At 44.1% G+C, this 25,450-nt stretch overlaps 1 protein-coding gene across 2 annotated transcripts; it reads left to right on the top strand.

Moving 5' to 3' along the window:
* The first annotated feature begins 358 nt into the window (after positions 1-358).
* ldlra (low density lipoprotein receptor a) lies at positions 359-18,982 on the top strand. 2 transcript variants are annotated; one of them, XM_055664142.1, is made up of 18 exons: positions 359-514; positions 7,167-7,289; positions 7,684-7,806; positions 7,905-8,285; positions 8,871-8,993; positions 9,442-9,564; positions 9,725-9,844; positions 9,964-10,089; positions 11,216-11,387; positions 11,951-12,178; positions 12,906-13,024; positions 13,593-13,732; positions 14,238-14,379; positions 14,921-15,073; positions 15,533-15,709; positions 15,795-15,872; positions 16,190-16,350; positions 16,927-18,982. In XM_055664142.1, exons 1-18 carry the CDS (start codon positions 412-414, stop codon positions 16,960-16,962), a joined length of 2,628 nt encoding a protein of 875 aa, XP_055520117.1. In that variant the 5' UTR covers positions 359-411; the 3' UTR covers positions 16,963-18,982. The 2 variants fall into 2 exon arrangements, with proteins under 2 accessions (XP_055520117.1, XP_055520116.1); XM_055664141.1 differs by having other exon boundaries at positions 15,792-15,872.
* Positions 18,983-25,450: the final 6,468 nt, after the last annotated feature.

The following is a 25,450-nucleotide window of genomic DNA, read 5'->3' as shown; positions in this document are numbered from 1 at the left end:
GTGATTTAAGCATTTGTTAGTGATATAAGGGATTTAAGTTTTGTTTTAATGTTTTATGTTAATTGAAGCATTTTTGGTGATATATACCATTTCCGTTTTTGGGGTGTTTTATGGGAATCGTGCGTTTTGTTTGGTGATATTTGGGATTTTAAGCGTTTTTTTGGTGGGATGTTTTATCGGATTTGAGCGTGTTTGACTGTGACTTCTGTGTGAAGGAGATGATTGCGATGAGCGCGGTGCCCACAGAACAGCAACAGCCGCCTGAGGCGGGGACGCGCCCCGTGCGTGCGTGTGTGTGTGTGTGTGTGCACGCGCGCGGTGGGCGGGACATGGACATTTAAATGTAGGCGGAGGGGGCGGGGCTAACGGATCACCCCACCGGCCGCGGGCGCTCGCCTGTCAAATACCCGGATGGGCGGGAGCCGGCTCCCATTCACTGTGCCGGCCGCCGACATGACAAGACCACTGTTGCTGCCGCTCGCTGCTCTACTGCTACTCACAGCCGTGGTCGACGGTCAGTCTATCTATCTATGTGTGTGTGTGTACGCCGGGGAGAGGGATGCGTGGGGTCCCGGTCTGAGGGGATTTGTATGAGAGCTGGGTGGGTTGTGTGAGGAGAGTTGAGGGGAGTTTGAACGAAGAGGGGTTTGGTTGAGGGGAGTTTGAATGGAGTTTGGCTGAAGGGAGTTTGAATGAAGGGGGGTTTGTGTGAGGGGGAAAGCGCCTGCCTCAGGTGAGGTGAAGCGAGGGGCGCGTCGAGCCCAGCTCCATGGACAAGCGTGGAGTAGGCAGGAACTGCAGATGCTGGTTTACACCGAAGGTAGACACTGAATACTGGAGTAACTCAGCGGGACAGGCAGCGTCTCTTGGAGGGAGGGAACGGGCGAAGTTTCGGGTCGAGACCTTTCTTCAGACCGGGTGGGTGATGAGGCTGAGGGTGAGAAAGCGTGTGGAAGTGGTTGAGGAGCCTGGGCGTGGGTGAAGGAGCGACCCCTTCATCCCCTCATCTTGTCCGGTCCCCGCCCTACCGCAGCTGTCCGCCGCTCCCGGGGGTCTCGACATCAATGGGACGCCGTGTGTGTGTGTGTGAAGGGGGGGGGTGGAGGCAGGTTCAAAAAGTCGCCTGATGATTGGTCTCTCGATCTCCTGTTTTGCCCGGGACCAATCAGCGCGCCGCTCTCTGGGGCCGGTCCCGCGGCCGCGCCTATGGGCGGTGGGGAGGGGCGGTGGTCCGCGTGGTGGAGCCTGGGAGTTGTAGGCAGCCTGCGGTCTGAAGATGGTCACAATAAGGTGGGGTAACTCAGTGGGGGCAGGCAACATCTCTGGAGCGAAAGAGTGGGTGACGTTTCAGACTGGGTCTCCAGCTTTTAGTGTCTATCTTCTGTTTAATCCAGTTCCTTCCTACACGCTCCACCCGACCCTCCAGGCAGGTTAAATTTAATGTGTAGGAAGGAACTGCAGATGCTGGTTTAAACCAAAGATTGACTCAAAAAGCTGGAGGAACTAAGCAGGTGAGGCGGCATCTCTGGAGAGAAGGAATGGGCGACCTTTTGGGTCGAGACCCTTCTTCAGACCAGTTGGTGGGGGGAGTTGTAACCCATTCCATCTCTCCAGGGATGCTGCCTGTCCCACTGAGTTGCTCCAGCATGTGTCTATCTTCGGTCTAAACCAGCATCTGCAGTTCCTTCCTACATGTTTCACCCGACCCTTCAGGCGTGTTAAATTTAACCCAATGTTTTAATTCCTTGTGTGTAGGAAGGAACTGCAGGCGCTGGTTTACACCAAAGTTAGAACACAAAATGCTGGAGTAACTCAGCGGGACTTCTCTCCAGAGATGCTGCCTGTCCCGCTGAGTTACTCCAGCATTTTGTGTCTATCTTTTAGATTCCTTAGTTGGTGTTCAGTGGGCAGGATCCAATTGGTGGAGTCAGTTGCTAGTTTCAGACGGCTGGTGATGAGTTATGTGTAGCATATCCTCTTGGGGGGGGGGTGGCGGCAGGGCAGGGGATCGAAGCAGATGTTTACTCATGGGGCAATCCAGAGCCAGATCATTACCATTATAAATAAGGCTCGCCCATCGAATATTGATGAGATGTAAAAGGGTCATTATTTGCTCTTCAAAAGCAAAGTCTTGCTCCCATTAAAGTAAAAGTATGAGTATTCTTGATATGCAGAAACTCAAAAGAGTGCACTGTTACTGTTTTAAAGCCTATCAAATGTGAATTTACTAAATCTAAAATGATTTGGTTCTGTGGCCTGCCCCTCCTGATTTCATGTCCTTCTAGTTTGAAGGTGCTACTTTTGCAAGGATCTTTGGGGTGAGATAATAAGGTATTTTGCTGTCTGTCCCTGTGTCTGATTAGTAGGTTTGCATGATGCAATCATAACTTATATGCCTCTCCAGTTTGAAAGTGTTAGTATTGCAGGGATATTTGGGGTGAGATGTTAAGGACTGTCCCTGTCATTTCATTAGATTGAAAAGTGGGAAGTTTACTGCAGTCTTAATCCTGAGCCCGTTCATTAAAACAAGTTATTAGACGATTTCCACTCCTTATTTGCTACTTTTCCACACAGTATTATGATACTGGGAATGTACTGCCGTGGCAAAATTCCATAAACTGATATTCAAGGAGTATATAGCCTTATAATAGATACTCCCTGGTTCTTGTGCTGTGATGAATTATTTCTGAAATTATTGTCAGTACACCTAATTTTTGGAAAGGGAAAAACAGACTGTTCAAACACTGAAATATGGGCTTGCATTGGGAAAGTAGGATGATTGAATACTTAAATAGTCAGTTGAGCAAGGTGCTGGAGAGATCTTGTTTTCAATTTCCTTTGGAGGGTGAAGAGTGAATGTCTCTCATTTACTTTGACTTGTTTGTTCCTGAGGTGTGAACCATTACGATAACTTATTAGAATGATTTGCTGTTGGAAATGAAAGGAAGTGATTCACCTACAATTTCTGTAGTGAACAAAGGAGTGGAACATTCCATCAGGTTAAAATGAATGATTGTTTCAAGGTTCACTCCCTGAGATAAGAGATCAAGAAGTGAGTATCAAGGACATCTAGCTGTCGGGTTAGTACCTGTACAGGAAAATAACACACTAACATAGACATTCAGTATTGTACACGCACACAACCATTTGATGAGATCAAGAGTTGAATGACCTATTCCAGTTTACAATTTTATATGCGATAAGGAGGTAATTCACTCCATCCAGCATATTGCTACTTTTTAGATCAATCCCATTCCTCCATTTTTCCCTGCAGCTAATTCTCTAACATATGACCATGTGTGAACATGTACCCTGACCCTCCCATGAACAACCTAGTATATGGGTAATTTAACATCTGATTAACCTAGTCCAGCATATGTTTGGGATGTGGAAGAGACTGGAGCACCTGGGGAATTAGTGTCCACAAGGTTTCATGGTCAGTTTATTGTCACATGTACCATTTAATCACATGTACAAAGTAAAATACATATGTGCTGCTGCAAGTAAGGATTTCATTGTCCTGTTTTGGGACAAAATGCTCTTAATTCATGAAACCTGCACTGTCACTGGAAAAACATGCAAATCCTACACAGACAGCAATTGAAGTCTGAAACGAATGTATTTGCTGGATCTGAAATGGTAGGACTAGCTGCACTGTCACTGTTTTGAGATTTGTTTCCTCTTGGCCCCTTTATCTCCATGGATTTCTGGGTTGTGTTTGATTTGTTGGCTAGTGCACCGCCTGCTTACACGTATAACAATTGAAGGGTTCAAATTGACCAAGCCACTCCTTGTTGCAAACATATGATAACAGCTTGTACAAAGTGGCCTCTGATTGGCTGGCTGGCATGGTACGATCAAGCTGTCTTGTTGACTAAGTTACTGTTGATGGTCTCAGCTGCCTTTAGGTATTGATGAGATGGCAACAAAAAAGCTTGTTATCCCGAGCACACAAACTGAGTTGCGCGTCTCATGAGAAATGAGTCTTTTTAAAGTCGTACTGCAAGCAGGCTTTTAAGTCCTTGGCACTGGTTGCAGTAATGATGCAGTTGCAGCTCTGTTTCTGCCTCTGCTGCAGTTTTGGGTTGTGTCTGTGATGCACATGAGCCTGCTAGGCACTAGTTGAATCGAGGTGTCAATTGTGAAGCAGTGTTATAGCTTTCTAGGATGCTTTTTAGACAGTTGTTGCTTGCACTTAATTGAGCTTGGCATGCCGTTTGGGCTTGCAAATATAACCTGGGATTCAATTGTGGCAAAATGCCTAGTACTTTCTTGGTAGAAATGAGCAGTTATTATATTCAGTAAGTGTCTCTGTGTTAAGTGCCTTTTTATGTTGGGGTATAGTTACAGGGTGGAGTTCTGTGCTGTGGTCTTTAGGAATCATTCTCTGTTCCAAGAGAGAGCAGCTAAGTGTTACTCTTTCTGTTGGGCAACAGCAGATTATTGCTGAAGACTACAGAATTAATTTTGAATGAGATTAAATGTTCAGTCCTGGGCATTGGAGGGGGTTAGTTTTAAATATTATGTTTAAATATAGATATAGTGTATTGAATGTCTCATTAGATCATGTAGTTAAAGTTGCCTGATGGCAGCTCGTGACCTCGGTTGATACTTTTTAATGCCCACCCTTTGGAGTCAATCCCAAATGGACATGGAATTGATGGTTTCATACTAGTTGTTATGAAAACTGGTGATGGTAAAAATGTGGATATAATAAATTGGAGCCATTATTAGAAACCAATAACCAATGCCTCTTATTGAATACATTACATTTCAGGCACCTTGGTGAGAGGCATACATATTTCAGCTAACTTCTTCAGCATGTTAATTACAATAAATGTAAATCTACGCAGTCTGGCAATCTCCCATTTAATGCCATGCAAACACCCAGTTGACGCCCAAGCTGTAGCTGAAATGCGCTCCCCGGCTTGAACCCTCTTGACTTTTAAGATTGCAAGACGGGATAGGACAAAATAATTAGAAAGACATTCCATTAACTAGACTGTAGAATAAGTGGACATGGATCCAAGACTATATAAAAAGTGTACATTTCTGTCCGAGTTGCTGATCTTTGATCAATTGCAGTTCAACTTCTGGAAACTGCATTTATTAAGGTTTGACTGTTTGGTTCAGTTAGCCCATGCTTTCAAAAAAAGTCCCCCTTTCGCTGTTTGTGTTCAAAATGTTTTTACTGTTCTCTACCTTTTATTTCCCCCTTCGAAACATTTTGCTTTTGATTTCTAACTGCATATCATCCACTATCTTGCCTACACCTCATAAATCAGTGGGCTCATGGACATATTCCTAATTTACTGGATATCCCTGTTCTATCTCCATTATTTTAAATACTTTGTCAGATCTCTCTGCAAGCAGAACTTTATTACATTTCAATCTTAAATCCTCAGTTGAATGTACACCTATTCACTGTAGTCTAGAAAGATTTCTGAGTAAATCTGGGATCAGTCAGTGATGTAACTGTGTCACTGAATTTAATGCAAATCCTCATTGAGTCCTTTAATCCTGACTCCTGGTGTACAGATGCAGGGGAAGATATTGATTAGTGTGCTACTGACTGCAACCAAGAGGATGATGTTCCTGTAGGTGACAGAGTGATCAGCATTAATACTCCTGTGTAGAAGATGAAATCTTGTTGCGTTTAAACTTTTATACTTCCGACTTTCAAGTATGAATGTGAGGTTAAGAGTCGGGCAATGGGAGTCATCTTTCCGTCTGATTCTATTTATTTATGGAGGAGTTGTAGCTGGAGTAACATGGTGCTTTGAATATCCTGTTAACGTGCAGTCAGGCATTTCCTAGAATAGTGTGGGTGGGGCCATGAAATGTGTAGCGAGCAACAAACCAATCCTGTCTCGTGAGGCCATCGGCCCATTTTCAGCAGCGAATAAGGGAGGTGAACCAAAGATGATTGTGTTCCTCTGCGTGAGTCATCGCCGGAGTAAAATTTTACTAGTATTGGGGAAACCACCACAATTGGAATTTCTGCTTGAAATTGTATCGTCAAAGGGAAAGAATTTTCAAGCAAAGCTCTGACTCCCTTACCACCCTGCACAAAAAGGGGACTTTTAAACAGATCTCAGCAATCTTCCTGCTGATGTAACTTGTTGGGGTTTTTTGACAAAGTTACTGTTAACTCAATTGGTTATGTAGTGCAGTAGATTGCTTATTGCCTGGTGTTATTTAATCCTTTTTTTTTTAAATGAACAGGCAGATAATCAATCTACTGAATAGGCTGTGTGCTGTGGTATTTTAGAGGAGTGCCTTTGATAGTTTTCTTTCTGCACAGCTTGGTGCGAAGGCAGTAATCCTACCTGTTCCTTCAGTGATTGGCAAATCATTGTGTTTTGCAAAGTTGTGGCAATGGTGGTGAGGTTGTGCTGCTTTTCCATTGAGTTAGCACAAAAATGGGTGCTGGAGTAAGCCTTTTCTTCTCTATTGAAATCGTTCATGCTATTTTTTTTTCTTTCTTGGTACCACTTTCCTTCATCTCCCCACCCCTCCCATATACCTTGTTTCCCTTAATAGCCAAAAGATTATTGATCATGATTTTGAATACTCTTGGTCACTGTGACTACAGTCCACTTGGGTAGATAATGCTGAATGGCTGCTCCTATTGAAGAATACATGTTTTTCTTTCTTCATGCCTGATTAGCCCACTGCTCATTTTGTCTGTCAACTGGTTTGATCCTCAGGCAGGGAAACATTGCATCTGCATCCATCTCTTTAACTGTATTGTATGTTTTCCTGTGATCATCACTTATTCCAATCTCGGAGTACAAACCTGGTCTCCTCATACCAGATCCATCACACTTGGAATAATCTGGTTATCAGCATCCGAACAAAATAGTCTCGAGTGCGATGTGGAACACATAATTGTCAATTGCTGCTAAAAGAATCAAAGGAATAATTTCTGTAGTTAGAAACCATTATTTAAGAGATGTGGTAATCAATCCGAGCCCAATAGTTAGTGAGTGGCTACTCTCTATACAACTTAATGCAGGAAGTGAGAGATGATTCTGATGAAGAATCCTTGAGTTTTTTAACTAACATTGCCAGGGTATCTTCCCTTTTGATATTTAGTTTTCCCTCTGATTTTAATCTTTGGCTTTATAGTGATGAGGCAAGTGACCAGTATTTTGCTTTTTCAGCTATTGGACTGTGTGATCGGGACCACTTTGAGTGTGGTGATGGGAAATGTATTCTTTCACGCTGGCTTTGTGATGGACAGTCCGAATGTGAAGATGATTCGGATGAATCGCTGGAGACTTGCAGTAAGTGGAACTTTTGTTCTTTCAGTGGCAGTTGAACTGCACAAAATGCCTCATCCCTGCTAAATTTGCCATTCCAGGGCATTAATTGCTTGCGCTCTAGTTTGCTTTTTGTCTTGATTCCCATCCCACCTCCTGTAAAACTGAGTTACAGTGATAGTGTGAGGATAATTAAGTGAGGGAGGAAAGAATTTGCAAAGGATATCTACTTGCTGAGCTTCTGCCATCCAAATGTACATTCTGCAGTCTGCTTATTTGGGAATCCTTTGGGCTTGCCTAAATGGGGGAAAAAGTCTGCTTGAATGTGGGATTCATTTTAAATATGAAAAAAAATGAACATAATCCTATAGGAGTTTAAAGTTTGCGTTGCACATTTGAAATTTTCTCAATGTTTCAGAGAATAAGACCTGTGGCTCCCGTGAGTTCAGCTGTGGTGGACGTGTTAACAAGTGCATCCCAGCGTCCTGGCGCTGTGACTCTGCGACTGACTGTGAGAACAGGTCTGACGAGGAGAATTGCCGTAAGTGGCCCTGAATTTGTGTTTCAGCTCACTCAGTCATTTTTAACCACTCTGACGTCAAAGCCTGTCTTACAATTCCTTGCTGTTCTGTTCCACAGCTGTCCATGTCTGCAAAGACAATGAGTTCCAGTGCCACGATGGAAACTGCGTCTCTCTGCAGTTTACCTGTGACGAAGAGGATGACTGTGCTGATGGCAGCGACGAACTACAGTGTCCGCCACGGACCTGTGAACCCGCAATGTTCCAGTGTGACAACGGCATGTGCATCCCAAGGCTGTGGGCTTGCGATGGTGATCCCGATTGCCCCGATAAATCAGACGAATTCTCACAGAGCTGCGGACGTCCAACAACATTTGAACGTCCCAATCCCTGCACTGCCCTCGAATTCCATTGTGCCACCAGTGGCGAGTGCATCCACGTGAAATGGCGCTGCGACGGCTCCGCAGACTGCAGGGATAAATCTGACGAGGAGAGCTGTGGTGAGTGTTTACAGCGCTTGCTCCTATGGACTATGTGTAGGCTCGAGGAGTCTCGGATGCAGGATTTCCTGTCCCAAGGATGTACTTGTATAGCTAATCAAAAGCCAATGTTGCAGCCACGCAGGGGATGCCAGAGGTCTAGTATTTGGTAGTAAGGAAGCAAGCCTCTGATTCATTTCATGATTGGAGTGGTTTCCCTGAAAAAATAATTGATTGATTGAGAGACACAGGCCCTCCATGCCGACCATCGATCAACTGTTCACATTAGCTCCGTTACCCCATTTTCACATCCACCTGCTACACACACAGCAATTTACAAAGGCTATTTAACTTCCAAAACCTGCACGCCTTGGGGATGTGGTGGGGGCAGCTGGAGCACCTGAAGGAAATTCATGCCATCGTAGGGAGAATGTGCAAACTCCATGCAGACAGCACCCAAGGTCGGGATCCAACCCGGGTCTCTCGCGTTTTGAGTCGGCAGCTGTGCCACTGTACCATCTTTATGTTATGAGCATTACCAAACATAACGGAATCAACAGATATAATTTCCAGTGTGTTCATAAAGGCTTTTATTTCCTTTTTAAGCTGTGACAACCTGCCACCCTGATGAATTTCAGTGTGAAGATGGGACGTGCATTCATGGAAGTCTTCAGTGCAACAAACAGTTTGACTGCCATGACCACAGCGATGAAGTTGGGTGTGTCAATGGTACGTTGATTTCCGTAAATTACCATGTTTTTGAATTAAATTATCCTTAAGTCACTTGATCAGTTTAGTTCACATGAGAGATTTTTTTTTTCTATCAAATGTTATGACGGTGCGTTTTTCTTCAGCCAAAGCTGGTTGTACTTTGAGACTTAATGAACAATTTTCTATACTGAATGTTATTGGTCTTGTCCAGATTTTAGCCTGGTTAGGTCCCTTGCTGTAATTCAGGCATCTCTAATTATGCAGTTGGAGCAAAGAAACATCCCATTCACCAATTAATTGCGATACATTGTTAAGATAATTAAAGTGCAGTCCTGCTTCCATACAAAAAAACCCATCTTTGCCCCTTCACTAGTTTGTTGCATTGGGACAAACAGTGGTTGTTGCAGCCATTTGGGACAATACAATTAATTTAGTCCTTCAACTTTCACTTTTTTTTTGCCCACAGTGACCCGGTGTGAAGGTCCCCACAAGTTCAAATGTAGGAGTGGGGAGTGTATCCTCCTGGACAAAGTGTGTGACAAGCGGCGTGATTGCCGAGACTGGTCCGATGAGCCCGTGAAGGAGTGTGGTACGTCAGACGTTCAATTTTAGAGTTCTTTTTGTCTCTTACCTTTCTAGAAGTGGGCTGGTGGTGAAGGCAAATGGGAGGATTGAGGGGTCTGTCATGTAACTGAGCAGGACAAGGATGAATGGGTGTTAATGCCTTTGGTCTCATCATTCTCATTTAGGTGATAATGAATGCCTGAAAGAAAATGGAGGCTGTTCACACATCTGTAGAGATCTGAAGGTCGGTTATGAATGTCTCTGTCGACCTGGGTTCCGACTGGTTGATAATACCAAATGTGAAGGTTTGTATGCATTGCCATCTTCCCAGCCCCCAACATTCCTCACATGATTCCTTTATTGCAAAATGTTATTCGAAGGATGCAACTGATGTCGACACCTTGATTTTTTTTTCTCTATCCAGATATTGATGAGTGTGAGAACCCAGATACATGCAGTCAGATTTGCATGAACCTGAATGGTGGATTCAAATGTGAGTGCAACGGAGGATATCAAATGGATCCAGTGACTCAGCAATGCAAAGCAATTGGTAAGTACCATGAAAACTGTGTATGATGTTTTATTTGACATTTTAGCAACTCTAGTCATCTACCTTCTCAATTGCTCTTGTCTTTGTTTTGAGTGCTTTTAAGTTAAATCGAACATTAATTTCCAAGTGCACAGCAGTTTGCGTGGGGTACTTTACCAGTGATGACTACAGAATATTGTCATATTGGTGAAGAGGTGGCCTTTGCTGACTGTCTTCTCCCCCCCCCCCAAGCTTTATTGGATTTCATATTCCTACTAGAACATGAGGTTAGAAAAGTACAGCACTGGAACGGGCCTTTCGGCCCGCAATGTCTATGGCCCACATAATGCCAAGATAAGCTGTTCTTGTGTGCCTGCACATGATCCACATCCCGGCATTCTCTGCATATCCAAAAGCCTCTTAAACACCACCATTGGGTCTGCCTCCACCACCAGTGCATACCAGGCATGTACATTTTTTTTTTAAATGCCACGTACTTAAACTTTGCACGTTAAAGCAATGCCCTCTAGTCGTAGACAATTCTACCCTCAAAGGATCTGATTCTCTTCTGAATAATAAGATAACTTATCTTCTTGCATTTGAGGCAGCAGAGGCTATGTAATGTCCTCCAGACGCTGTAGCCAGTTCAATTGTGGCCTTGGTGAGGCCTTCCGCATTCACTTCAGCAGGGTGATGCCATCTGGTTCGACATCCTTAAAAAGGGGCATGCTCCGGGTTGGCGCCAAGCTGAGGCGACTGAGGCCTCGTTAGGGCTGCAAGCTGTTTGTTTGTTGTTATTTCTGCTGCTGTCTGTTTGTTGTCGTTCACCTGACTGAGGTCAGTTGACAGGGCTCACCACGAGGAGGTCAATAACATGAGCCCCAACTTATTTTCATAACTTTAAACTTCTATCAGGTCTCTGCTCAACCACTGATGCCTGGTATATGGAGTTGGTTGGGTCATTCCTTCATCAAAGATCAGCACTTTCAGTGTGTGTACAATAGGGTCAATAAGGTCAAGACTTGTGATGCATTGGATAGGCTAGTGACGTGGTCTTGTTGACCTGTCCTGAGTTTTGTTCATTTTAATCGATCAATTTGTTTGATTTGGCTCCATCTGATGTATCCCACTCTGAATGTAATTCCAGGGACTGTGGCATATTTGTTCTTCACCAGCCGGCATGCTGTCAGAAAACTGACTCTTGATCGGAGTGAGTACACCCAGCTGGTCCCCAGTCTGAAGCACGTTGTGGCACTTGACATGGAGGTGGCCACAAACAAGATCTATTGGGCGGACATGGATCAGAAGAAAATCTTCAGGTGATTATCAGTAGTTTGGGAAATCGGGGTTTGGTTTATTATTGTCACGTGGGGAAACAGCCCCTTTGGCCCATCGAGTCCGTGCCAACCAGAGATCCCAGCATGCTTACACTATCCTACACAAACGGAACACTTTACAATTATGCCAAGCCAATTAGCCTACGAACCTGTACGTCTTTAGAGGAAACTGGAGATCCCGGAGAAAACCCATGCAGGTCACGGGGAGAACGTACAGACAAGCACCTGTAGTCGGGATCGAACCTGGGTCTCTGGCGCTGTAAGGCAGCAACTCTACCACTGCCATGCTGAAGTGTACCCAGATGCAGTGAAAAGATTTTGTTTTTCACCAGTGATTGGCACTTTTGGTAGGCATTACATGGCTGGTGATAACAGCATGATCCTAATATGCTGCCAGGCTGCTGACTGGAGAGATTTGCATTTAGAATTCAGTCACATTTCCCGACGACTTTGTTGATATTTATGGTGCAGTGAATCTATCTTTTGTGTAAATATTTGGATTCAAGTTAGATCTCTAACTCTCTAACTTTTCTCTTTTCTTCCAGTTCCCTAATGGACCAAGCTGAGAACTCTTCTCATCATTCTACAGTGATTGAGACTGAGATTGAAGCACCAGATGGTCTGGCTGTTGACTGGATTCACCAGAACATCTATTGGACAGATTACCGTGCCAGTACTGTCTCTGTGGCTAACACCGCTGGAACAAAAAGAAAAGTCCTCTTCAAAGAAGCAGTTTCAAAGCCCAGGGCCATTGTTGTGGATCCTGTCCATGGGTACGTGCTGTTTTGGAAGTAAAATTCAGCATGAGTTGTATAAAAACAGTTTATATGAATTTATATAAATTGCCAGTGGGGCCCATATTGAGTAGAACATTAATCGTATAGGCTTTGTTGTTTCTAAGATGTATGGTGTATAATTCATTCCAAGGTGGTGCCCAGACCAGCCTACTCTATGCAGGTCACAGAAGTGGTTCTGTAATTACCCCGCTCTTTTAAACTTCTATTCCAACAGCAGCATTTCTTACTTTAGCTATGCTACTCTCGGACTATCTTCAACCAGACTTTATCTTGCACTAAACGTTATTCCCTTTATTCCTATATTTGTACACTGTGGGTGGTTAAATTGTTATCACGTGTAGTCTTTCCGCTGACTGGTTAGCACGCAACAAAAAACTTTTCACTGTCCCTTGCATATGACAAACTAAACTATAATTTGAGGGGGGGGGGGGGGTGCAGAATCAAAGTAAGCTTGGCATAAAGTGGGGCGATGCTTTGATGGCTAGAAAGCACTGAACTAAAGAAAATGGAAATTTGGAAAACCACAGGTGCTGGAAGCTCAGCAATTTGGGATGCAGTGAATGTATTAGCAGTGTGAACATAGAACAGTACAGCGTGGGAACAGGGCCTTCGGCCCACAAAGTGCTGAACATGATACCAAGTTATATTAATCTCTTCTGTCCGGATAGTGACTGAACTAATTGATTCTTTGCCTCCCCCTTAGGTTTCTGTATTGGAGTGATTGGGGCTCCCCTGCCAAGATTGAGAAAGGTGGTTTGAATGGAGTGGATCGTACGTCACTAGTCAGTGAAGGGATTCAATGGCCAAATGGAATCACCCTGGGTGAGTGTTTATATCTTGACTTTGGAGATACAGCGCGGAAACAGGCCTTTCGGTCCACTGACCAGAGATCACCCCGTACACTAACCTACACGGGGGACAATTTTACAACTTGCCTAAGCCAAGTTTTTTTTTGGCAGGGGGGGGGTTTGTGTGTGGTGTGGGAGGAAACTGAAGCACCCAGAGAAACCCCAGGCAATCACGGGAGAACGTACAGACAGCACCCATAGTCAAGATCAAACCCGGGTTTCTGGCATTGTAAGGCAGCCACTTTACCACTGCACCACTGTCCCAAATTAGATTTTTATTATTTTTTGTCTTATCCAAATGGGTTATCATTTTGAGCTAGTCAGTATTGAGGAGAGCTTCCTTGAATGCAGGTCTTCTGCATAGACTCATCTTATTTGATACTGGGTTAATGGGCTTCCACTAACCATGGATCTTCCCCAGTGCTCCATTGGCCTTCACTGGAATATATCCAGTTTTTTGTTTTAAAGTTATGATTGGGAATTGCATGAGAATATGAAAAAGCGTGTTGGGACTGTGTGTGATGGTTCGGTTTTTGTTCCAGATTTGGAGAATCAGAGACTCTATTGGGTAGACTCCAAATTGCACACTTTGTCCAGTATTGGTGTTGCTGGTGACAACAGGAAGACCTTGATCATCTCAGAAGACAAGTTGGCTCATCCCTTTTCCCTGGCTCTATTTGAGGTGAGTGGCTGGGGCACTGCAGTGACACATTCAGCTTGCTGTCAAGATTAAATGGAAAAGTGAGCGAAATCAAGTTGCGGAGGAATCGGCAGGTCAGGCAGCATCTGTGGGGGGGGGGGGGGGAGGAGGAAGGAATGTTCCCATCGCTCCAATACAGTAATCTGAAGGGTCCTAATCCAAAATTTGGTCTGTCCATTCCTAAAACAGATGCTACCTGACTGGCTGAATTCCTCCAGCACTTTGTATTTTACTCAAACCTTCAGTGTCTGCAAGTCCTTGTGTCTCTATTAAAAGGAAAAGTATTTTATTGGGGGGGGAAATCCAGCTCTTGCAAGTGAAACTTTACTGTAACTTCAGAGGGCCAGACTAAAGCTTCTGGTTCTTTCAAACCAAGGATTTATTATATTGCATTGAAAAATATCCTGTTCTTTTACCTGGAGTTTTGAATATCTTTGTACGTTTTCCAGGGCTGAATGCCTTTACTAATGTTTATTTTTGTTTGTAGGATACGGTCTTCTGGACAGACATTGAGCATGAGGCTATTTTCAGTGCCAACCGGCTCACTGGTGGTGACATCCTCACGGTCATTGAGAACCTCGACGGTCCCCAAGACATTGTCCTCTATCACCATCTTCGGCAGCCCAAAGGTTAGTTGCAAATTCAGGAACGTTTAGTTGCAAACTAAACAGAACTACGATTCTTTGGAGGTCCAGTTGCTCTCAATTAAACCTGTTTTGTGGCCAAAAGTCCACAACCCTCTAGCGCCTTAAATCCAAAGACAAGCGCCTGCTGAGTACTATCTGCTGTTTCACTACCCCAATTTCAGTGCTTTTCTTCAACTTTTTTGAAGGCAACCCCATTTTAATCTGTTGCCGTTCCCATGTGAACAAATTATTCAAGCAGTTTGTCTGGATGACTTTATTTACCCTATTTTAATTGTCTGTTGTATTGAATATGCTTTCAACAACTCTTCTTTTCTTCCCCCCCCCCCCCCCCCCCCCCCTCCCCCGAAGGGAGAGGAAATATCTTGAAAGGCCCTTTGTTTTTTGACTAACTATTTGGTTAACATCCTAATCTTATATGGCTCATTACTGACTAATTGTTCCTGTAGCTTTACTATATTAAACTGTAAAAGTGACCGTCTAATTGCTGTTGTCTTGTATGTAATCACTATCTCGTTCCTCCCAGGTATTAACTGGTGTGAGCAGAATGGGCAGGTAAATGGTGGGTGCGAGCACCTCTGCCTTCCAGCACCACAGATCACCTCGCATTCTCCAAAGTACACGTGCGTTTGTCCTGATGGCATGCAACTGGGGTCAGACATGAAGCGCTGTGTTGCAGGTTTGTTAGTTTTTAATCTTTATTGGGTCTATTGTGGTTGGTTGTGTGATGCTGATTATAGTTTAATTGAGGAGCATCAACCCTAACGACTTGCAATTGGAAAGCACCTTTTAATTCTGTTTGTGTGGGGCTGGGGAGGGGGACAGTTCCAAAACATGTGGGCAAAGGTGCTAAATCAAAATGAGTCCATAATTAGGGTGATCAAATTATCATTGGTGGATTTTAAAAGGCCCAGATGAGCTACAAGTGAATGATGTGGAGATGTGGTATGGAAATCTAGCTATCCCTTGGAAGGATAGTTTATCAATAGAGTGGTAGTTTGCATTTGTTAGGGGTGTGATTGAATGATATGTTTACCAATGAATTATCATTCACAATATCTCACTTTCTCCATTTTAAAATGGTGAATGGAGGTTTGATTTTGACAACATACTGACCACTGACATTTTTTTAATTTAGCTGACGTTGTACTCGTCAAGGCGAGCACAGCCCAAACACCGAGTCACCGTGCGATGACCACCACAACAGCCAGCCCCACTGCAGCCAGGAAAGTCACCACCCTCGGCACCAACACTGCTCGCACCAATCCCACCACACGTCCCACAGTCCAGGAAATGCTCACCGCTTCACAGAAAGGTGTGACTCCTGATTACTTTCAAGAATGAATTTTGACTTTATAGTTTGCTTTCGGGCCATTTACTCTTCTTGTTTCCTGCAGCAGTGAAAAGTGAGGTTGCGGCTGATGCAGCTGTTAGAAAACACGGAGGAACGAATGCATTGTGGATTGTTCTACCACTGGGTAAGTTCAGTTCAGACAAGTTGGGGAGGTTAAATTGTAGCTGCAATACGTTTGTGTTGACTCTGACCTTGGAATTATCACAAATGCCAACAATATTGCAAGTGACGTTTGTTTTCGAACTTGATGGCCATGGATGCTGTCGACTTCATATAGGGAGGCTCTATCTAGGATTTGAGTTGAGGGAACAAGATGGTGCGTGTTCTACAAAGTGCTGGAGGAAATTTCTGCTCCAAACTGTAGCGTAGATTTTAGCAACACTCTGTGACCATATACTGACATCTGGGACGGTTGATTGAACTGCTCTTCTGTTCCCCCAGCAATCCTGGCGCTGCTCAGCACTGCTGTGTATTTCATATGGAAAAACTGGAGGCTGAAGAACACCAACAGCATCAACTTTGATAACCCTGTGTACCAGAAGACCACTGAAGATGACGAGGTCCACATCAGCCGAAACCAGGTCGGCTACACCTATCCCACGGTGAGAAACTGCTGCCTGATACTTCCCCCTTTAGTTTGAAGGTCTATAAACTGCATGAAAAGTGAAGAAAAAATATTGGAAGATAAAACTCCCAAGTGCCAAGTGTATATAGGCTATTATTAAAATTCTAAGCATTCACAGAATAAACAATTTCCAGGTGGGCCATTAATGATAGTCTGGGTTGTGACTGACCTAGACTGATGTCAAATGAGTTCAGGGTTGGATTTCTTCTGCACTTATCTGGTGACATATTCTTTAGATGGACAGTGCAGAAACGGATCCTTTGCTGGTCTGCACAGACGCAGTAGGTCAATCACCCCATACACAAATACTATCCTCCACATTAGGGACAATTTACAATTTTTAATTTTTTTACCAACTCCAATTAATCTACATCTTTGGAGTGAGAGGAAACTGGAGCACCCTAGAAACCCCACGTGGCCACAGACAAACCTATAGTCGGGGTCAAACCTGGGTCTCTGGTGCAGTAAGGCAGCAGCCACTGCTGCCCCCACAGGATTTTAAATTACTCTTTTTGCTATTGCATGAAAATAAACAAACGTCTTTCTTTTGCAGAGAGCTGTGGTAAGCTTGGATGACTTTGGTGCTTGATGCAAAGAACCTACTGCAAAGTGCCTCACTGGAGCCATAGAACCCATGGATTGGAATGTCAGCTGTACTGTGCTGCCCATCCTGCACACACTCCTTTAGTTTCTCTACTGCCCTACCCCAAACTCGGCAGAACCACTCCAAATGTATTTTGGGTTTTTTTTTTGCAATCAATGTGCCATTTACTGTGGTTATTTTTAATTATGGTTTTTGTAAAGACCCCGACTTCAGATATTACTTGACTTCCTGAATGCGAAAAACTTTCTTGAGGATTCATGAAGGCGCTTGCTAAAAGTGCCACGTATCTGATGTGATCAGAAATGGACACTGATCATCGTGGGTTAATCTACTGAATGTAAAGAAGGGATTTAAATATGAAGACTGTTACAGAACTAGATTGTACATAACATTAGAGCAAGATTTTGACTAGAGTTGCATGTTTTTGTAAATAACATTGTACAGCCAGGTTTAGTGGGAACGAGCTGGAGTTCTCTTTCCTCAGTCACACATGAAATAACTTGGGGCTGGTCAACAGATGGGCACTGGCCGTTTCCTATATGCTGCTGTTCAAATGATGGCTTTGAGGATTTTGTTTATATTTGGATCAAGTGCAAGTTTATGTACACCTTTGTACATAATCGTATCATTATTGTAAAGAATGCTCACCTTGAGTGTTTGTACAATTCACTCCCAGGGTTGTGTGCAATCCCACATTGACCAGAGAGCATTGGAGGTATCCTTAGGCAATATGTGCCAAGCACTGCTCTAATTCCTGTAATCACAGGACACTGCCAGTGGACCTCCACAACTGGGGCTGACCCTCTGTTTTGAGTTGGTGCCAGCCCCACGTTTGAACCCAGCTCGCTCTTTAATTTGTAAATAACTGTAAATTGTACAAAGATTTTGCAGAAGGAAATGTTTAATAATTTGCAGTGTTGATGTATGTTTAATTATTTATTTATTTCTGTCTTCTGGAGGCGTTTATTGTGAAGCCACTAACTCCATGCAGCTTCCCCAGTGCTATGTGGAGTTGAATCCATGAAGTACTGGGCTGGGTTCAAATCAGTACCTGTCCTAACTTTGTCTTTTCCCGTTTTAAAATGTAAATATTTACAATAGCTGCTTTCTGACAGCACATTTTTGCTAAATGGGTTTGTCTTTCTACTTGTTAAATTTACACTTGCAGAACATATATTTATTTACAAAATAAAAATGTTTAAAAAAAATGAGACTCTAAAGCAGAACCCATTCCACTGAGCCACATCAGGATGTGTTCACGTTGGCAGGCAGCATGGCCCCCAGTTGGTTAAGAAGCGGGGATGGTGAGGAGATTTGTCAAGTTGTGTAACGTGATGGTGCATGCATGTATCTATTGGCACAGGATCCTGCACAGAGCTGGTCTTGTAACTGGCTAAATTGTGACTGCCTTCCATGCACACTTCAGTGTTGTGCTTCTACTATGAATGTTATTCACTACCTATTACCCCCGCTACAAAATTTGAAGGAACCCAGGGGAGTGGTTGTGTGCTTGCAACAAAGTCTGGGTCTCTCTCTCTCTTGCTCTATTGGCAAGGTAGCATGGTGTCCTTGTTAACAAGGCCAAGTGGCTTGCCCTGAATCCTAATGCCCAGGGTGTGCTTAACTTCAAGGTTGTCAAGGTTGTTCATTAACCTACAGGATATATTGGTTAATCTTAAAATTATTTTGTCAATGTTCTGTGCAATACCTTGCTACCTCTGCTGCCATATCACTGTAAATTTGAACATGTTGTGAGACTTTCATTGCAGTTTTTAAACAAGTTAATGGGTATATAAATCTGGAGCTGCTATTGGGTCAATCTTGCTGCAATCTGTTCAACTTAAATGTTGTCTATCTTGCCATAATGTTTCTTGATGCAACTGAACCTTTGTGTAAAGCAAACTGATGAATGTCAGGCTAGATGATCTTGTCTAAATCGCAGCGTACCTTTCTTTTCTTGCATTGTTTTTCCAGCAATCGGATAAATAAAATGATTTCAAAGTTATTGATTTTGCTGCTGTCCTTTGAATTTGTGTTACATTTTCATCTATTTGACTGTTAATTAAATCTTCAACGAGGTTTAGACAGTGTGGAAATGGGGCCCATCAGCCCACGTGGTCCCACACTAAAATTATCCTACACTAGAGACCATTAACAGAAGCCAACCTATCTTGCCCAATAACATTTTGGCTTCCATGTCCACATGTTTCATACCATTCTCACGCAAAGTTATTTACACTTTGTACACTGGATGAAACCAAGTAGTTTGGTGATCAGTGCAAATGCAGTGAAGGAGGGGTGCAATGAAAATCTTACTTGCAGCAGCATCATAGGCACATAGACTCAGATACCACAAAAACAATTACTTAAATGTTACAAGAACAGTGAAAAAGACGGCATTTACAAATGTACAACTAGAAAGCAAGTCCGTGGTAGTGCAAGAGTTGGTCTGTAGTGTTCCATTGCTGGGGTAGGTCGAGGTCGATTCAAGAACCTGCTGGCTCTAGGGAAGAAGCTGATCTGGAACCTGGTGGTGCGAGGACTTAAAGCTTATTGCTAACTCTTGCCTGTCGGTATCAATGAGAAGAGTGCATAGGCCGGACAGTGGGGTTCATTGGTGATAGATACTGTCTTCCTAAGGTAGCGACACAAATATTCTTGTGATGGTTGGAGAGCTGTGCATGTGATGGTGCATCACTCTGCAGCCTTTTGCTATGCCAGGCCATGATCTAACTAGTTGGGATACTTTCCACAGTACATGTGTAAAAGTTTAAGAGTATTTGGTGAAGTGCTGAATCTCTCTAAACTTTTAACTTGTGCACCTTTGTGAATGCATCTTAGTTCTGTGCCCAGGGCAGGCCATCTGTGATATTAATGCCTGCGGTTTGAAAGTGTCCACTGCCAGCCCACTGGTGAAAACTGGCATGAGATTGTTCTCCTGGCCACTATACACACACACAGTTTAAGTAATCAAGTCAAGCACAGCACATATACTGTACATGGTCGCGTCACTCCACAGTTACAACAGGGTTCCATTCTGAAACTAGACTTGAGAAAGACTAGAGGCCCTTTGGCCCATCAAGTCTGCACTGGTTCAATGTTATCCCATTTTCTCATCCACTCCCTACTTAATAGGAGTGTAGGTAGGTCACGATTACCCCGTACACTAGCACTATCCGACACACTTGGGACAATTCACAGAAGCCAATTAGCCTACAAACCTCTACATCTTTGCTTCTTGCATGTGGCGTGCACAGCCTAAAGTTGTTGGACAACTTGTTCTATTTGATCTTCTGTTTGTGCACGTTGAGTTGATTGCATTAGTCGAAACAGGGCGGACCACGTGAAGGTTGCAATCTTCCACCCCTACATCTTTGCAATCTGGGAGGAATCGGGAGCAGCTGGAGAAAACCCACACGGTCACAGGGAGAGCGTACAAACTCTGTACAGACAGCACCGTTAGTCAGGATCGAACCTGCTTCTCTGGCGCTGTAAGACATCAACTCTACCTCTGTGCCACCGCGCCACCCCCTTCCTGAAGTTCTGAAAATGAACAAGGACCTGCTGAGTGGGCAGGCGAGGGAAGTTTTAGCGGAATAGATCGGGTAGATGCCCAGAGTAGGGGAATCGAAAACCAGAGGACACAGTTTCAAGGTGAAGGGGGAAAGATTTCATCGTAGACCAAGGGGTGACTTTTTCACGCAAAGGGTGGTAGGTGTATGGAATGAGCTGCCAGAGGAGGTAGTTGAGGCAGGTATTATCGCAACATATAAGAAACATGGAGAGGGCAGGTTTAGAGGGATATGGCAGGTGAGACTAGTGTAGATGGGAGATATTGGCATGTGTGGGCAAGTTGGGCCAAGGGGCTTGTTTCCAAGCTGTGTGACTCTGACTGCTGGCCAGTCTCACTGGCTCTTTTCACCACTCCTAGCCCTGAATAATGGGAGTCCAGGGGATGGGGAGAGAAGGCACGTGAATGTGCCTTGCTCCCACCAGGTACATGGATAGGATAGGTTTGGAGGGTTAAAGGGCCAACCGCAGGCAGGTAGGTCTAGTGTAGAAGGGGCAGCTCGGTTAGCATAGGCAAGTTGGGCCGAAGAGCCTGTTTCTGTGCTACATGACTGACTAAGATGCCTTCAGGAGCTGGCAAATCCACCCACTGGTCTCCCAAGCACTCACTCTGGGGCATCTATAAGTCAGGAGGCTGTAATCTAGGAAGGACATTCACATGATGTAGATGAATGGTCTATATAACCCTGCCAAACATCAAGGTTTTGCAAGTAATCCAGCGTAAACCAAAACCAGAAATTATCCTGGAGGATTTCAGCTGGTATATTTAATAGGTTTTTGATAACAGCTCTTGCAATTAACTTCAATGGAACAAAGTGATCTTTGTAATATGAGCTTTTGTTCTCGAGGTTATTTCCTGGCTGACTAGTTTCCGCCAGGCAAATGTGATTAGCTGGGGACAATAGATTTGCATGCAAAATTATATCGTGCGAGCAGCTCTACCAATTGCGGCTCTGTCTGTGCGGAGTTTGCATGCTCTCCCTGTGGCCGTGTAGGTTTTCTCCGGGTGCTCCGGTTTCCTTCCACACTCCAACGATGTATAGGTTTGTGGCTTAATTGGCTTCTGTAAATTGTAAATCGTAAATTGTCCCTAGTGTGTAGGATAGTCCTAGTGTATATGGTGATTGCGGGGTGGCACGGACTCGGTGGGCCGAAGGGCCTGTTTCCAAGTTGTATCTCTGAAGTAATAATAGCAATAAAGTACAGTTCCCCTGAAAGTGGCCATGTAGACAGGGTGGTGACAAAGGCATGCAGCAGGCTTGCATTAATTAGTTGTGGCATGGAGAGATCACAAGAGGTGAAGCATCATGTTGCAATTGTACCAAATATTGGTCAGGCAAAACTTAATCAGTACTGACGTGCAGCCTGACCAACATTTGGCACAACTGTAACATGATGCTTTTAGAAGAATGGGATTAATCTTGAGAGGGGACAGAAAGGATTTCACAAGGTTGTTATTGAGACTGGAGGCCATAAGTTTACAGTGAGAGGGGAATGATTCACAGGGGACCTGAAGGGCAACTTTTTCATATGGGCATATGGGCATATGGAATGAGCTGCCAGAGCTAATGTTAGAGGCAGGTAGAATTACAATATTTAAAATACATTTGTACATTTATAGGAAAGATGTGGAGCCAAACGCAGGGCAAATGGGATTAATTTAGATAGGCAAATAAGGCACAAAGCGCTGTAGTAACTCCAGCGGTTCAGGCAGCATCCCTGAAGAATATGGATGGATGACGTTTAAGGTCGGGACCTTTTTTCAGACTCTGTAAACCGGACTCTGTAAACTATTTGTAAACCAGCATCTGCAGTTCCTTGTTTCTTGATCAGATAGGCATCTTGGTTGGCTTAGATGAGTTGAGCTGAGGGGTCTGTTTCCATGCTGTATTAAATCAGCAATTATAATTGAGAAAAAATACAAACAGACTGTTTGAAGATGCAAGTAATTACAGATGCTGGCAGAAGCTTGTACAGAACATAAAGTACTGGAGTAACTCAGTGGGTCAGGCAGCATCTGTGGAAAAATCGACAGCTGATGTTTCATGTCGGGATCCTTTCTCTACCTGATTAAAGTAGGGGGGGGGATGGGGGGGAGAAAGCTGGTAAAGAGGTGGGGGTGGGACACCACTTGGAGAGTGCTAGGTATATACAGGTGTGGAGGTTAGATTTACAGATGGGTGGGCAAAGGCTCGAAATGGAAAGCAGACAAAAGGGTGTCAGACAAAGAGTGAAATAGGAATGAGATGTGAAGCCAGAGGGAGGCGTATAAGGTGGTGCAGCAGTAGAGTTGTGTCTTACAGCGCCAGAGACCCGGGTTCGATCCTGACTGCGGGTGCAGTCTGTACGGAGTTTGTACATTCTCCCCATGGGTTTTCTCCGGGATATCCAGTTTCCTCCCACACCCCAAAGACATTCAGGTTTGTAGGCTAATTGGCTTGGTAACATTTTAAACTGTCCCTAGTGTGTGCATGAGTGTTAGTGTGCAGGGATCACTGGTCGGCATGGACTTGATGGGCCGAAGGGCCTGTTTCCGCGCTTTACACAACTTAACTCTGCACCTTGATCATTGCCTTCCCCCAGAAAAATATTGCACTGGCACTACTGTATGTACATATATATATCTTACTGTTCCATTATTCTGTGTTCGCTCTGAATCTGTATTTGAATCTGAATCTGTATCTCTAAACTAAACTATCCAGGTGTAAGGGGGTGGTGGGTTTTGGGATTGTGGAAGGAAGCAGGGTGGCAAATGAAGGGTCAGACTTGAAACGTCATCTGTCCATTCCCTCCGCAGATGCTGCCTGACCCGCTGAGTTACTCCAGCACTTTGGGTTTTTTTCCCCCCTCAAGATTCCAGCATCGGCAGTCTCTAGTGTCCATTGTAATTACGGATTTGAATGTAGCTACACTTTACAGGTGTTGTGCAACCAGAACTCAAACATTACTGCAATGCAGCCTGACCAACAATTGTAACATGCTGCTGTAGGAAGGATGGGGTTAACCAAGAGAGGGTACGGAAATGATTCAGAGTGTTGTTGCCAGGACGAGAGGGTTTGAGTTATAAGGAGACATTGTGTAGTTGGACTTTGGAAACGAAATAGTGAAGAAAATAAAAACACCTCTAGAGTGAACCAAAAAGTATCCATGTAAATTCGAGTTCTTTTTATAACACATCACATCACAGATAAATGACTGTCAACCAGAGACTTTCACTCTCTCAACTTCTCTCTCCTTCCACTGGCAGGGCAAAACTTTGCTCCATGTTTCCCATTCATATTCCTGTAGTTCTGCGGTCGAACTGGAGAAGAATCCAAATGTCTCCAAATTTGACTGCTCTGTCATTGAGTGTCTTGTCCTAGTGATCACTAACTCTGATTAGAGGTAGTGAGGGAAAACATAGAACATAGGTGCAGGAGTAGGCCATTCAGCCCTTCGAGCCAGCACCACCATTCAATATCATCATGGCTGATCATCCAAAATCAGTATGCCCCGTTCCTGCTTTCCCCTGATCCCGTTAGCCCCAAGAGCTATATAGAAACATAGAAATTAGGTGCAGGAGTAGGCCATTCGGCCCTTCGAGCCTGCACCGCCATTCAATATGATCATGGTTGATCATCCAACTCAGTATCCCGTACCTGCCTTCTCTCCATACCCTCTGATCCCCTTAGCCACAAAGGCCACATCTAACTCCCTCTTAAATATAGCCAATGAACTGGCCTCGACTACCCTCTGCGGCAGAGAGTTCCAGAGATTCACCACTCTGTGTGAAAAAAGTTCTTCTCATCTTGGTTTTAAAGGATTTCCCCCTTATCCTTAAGCTGTGACCCCTTGTCCTGGACTTCCCCAACATTGGGAGCAATCGTCCTGCATCTAGCCTGTCCAACCCCTTAAGAATTTTGTAAGTTTCTATAAGATCCCCTCTCAATCTCCTAAATTCTAGAGAGTATAAACCAAGTCTATCCAGTCTTTCTTCATAAGACAGTCCTGACAGCCCAGGAATCAGTCTGGTGAACCTTCTCTGCACTCCCTCTATGGCAATAATGTCCTTCCTCAGACTTGGAGACCAAAACTGTACGCAATACTCCAGGTGTGGTCTCACCAAGACCCTGTACAACTGCAGTAGAACCTCCCTGCTCCTATACTCAAATCCTTTTGCTATGAAAGCTAACATACCATTCGCTTTCTCTTCACTGTCTATCTAACGCTCTCTTGAAAACAACCAGTGAATTGGCCTCCACTGCCTTCTGTGGCAGAAAATTCCACAGATTCACAACACCATGGGTGAAGTAAATGAAAAAGTCTGGAAATTGTGATCAAACCTTGGAACCTTGAGCCTAAAAGTCCCAGGAAAGTTAAGTTTCATTTATTATTGTCACGTGTACTGAGGTACAGCAAAAAATGTTTAATTGTGTGCTATCCAGTCAGCAGACAGACTATACATGATTACAATCAAGCGGTCTTCAGTGTAGAGATACAGGATCTAGGGAATAACATTTAGTGCAGGATAAAGTCCAATAAAATCTGCTTAAAGATAGTCGGACAGACTTCAATAAGGTAGATAAGGTGATAGGATGGTTCAGTTGCCTGATAAAGGGTAGGAAGAAATGGTCCCTGAATCTGGTCATGTGCATGTTACAATTCGATAGAACTGTATTTATCCCAGGAGGGATATTGATCTGCCAGCAGTCATAAAAACTCAAGATCCATGAGACGTGAAATTAAAGTAACGAGTGGAAATGATTGGGGATATCCAAAGATTGGGGGGGGGGGGGGGGAGTAGTCAGTCCTTCCAATAAGGGCGGCACGGTGGCTATGGGTACTTGTCTATACGGAGTTCGTATGTTCTCCCCGTGACCTGTGTGGGTTTACTCTGAGATGTTCGGTTTTCTTCCACAGCCCA

The sequence above is a fragment of the Leucoraja erinacea genome, chromosome 39 (assembly GCF_028641065.1).
Source record: "Leucoraja erinacea ecotype New England chromosome 39, Leri_hhj_1, whole genome shotgun sequence".
Lineage (NCBI taxonomy): Eukaryota > Metazoa > Chordata > Chondrichthyes > Rajiformes > Rajidae > Leucoraja > Leucoraja erinaceus.
The sequence above is the reverse complement of the archived record's forward strand: the minus strand, read 5'-3'. Positions and strand labels throughout refer to the sequence as shown.

Bases quoted from the DNA above. Each gene is read 5' to 3' on its own strand.
- ldlra (XM_055664141.1), top strand. From the start codon at position 412: ATGGGCGGGAGCCGGCTCCCATTCACTGTGCCGGCCGCCGACATGACA. The intron at 515-7,166 runs GTCAGTCTATCT...TTGCTTTTTCAG, and splicing joins ACTCACAGCCGTGGTCGACG to CTATTGGACTGTGTGATCGG. The intron at 10,090-11,215 runs GTAAGTACCATG...ATGTAATTCCAG, and splicing joins TCAGCAATGCAAAGCAATTG to GGACTGTGGCATATTTGTTC.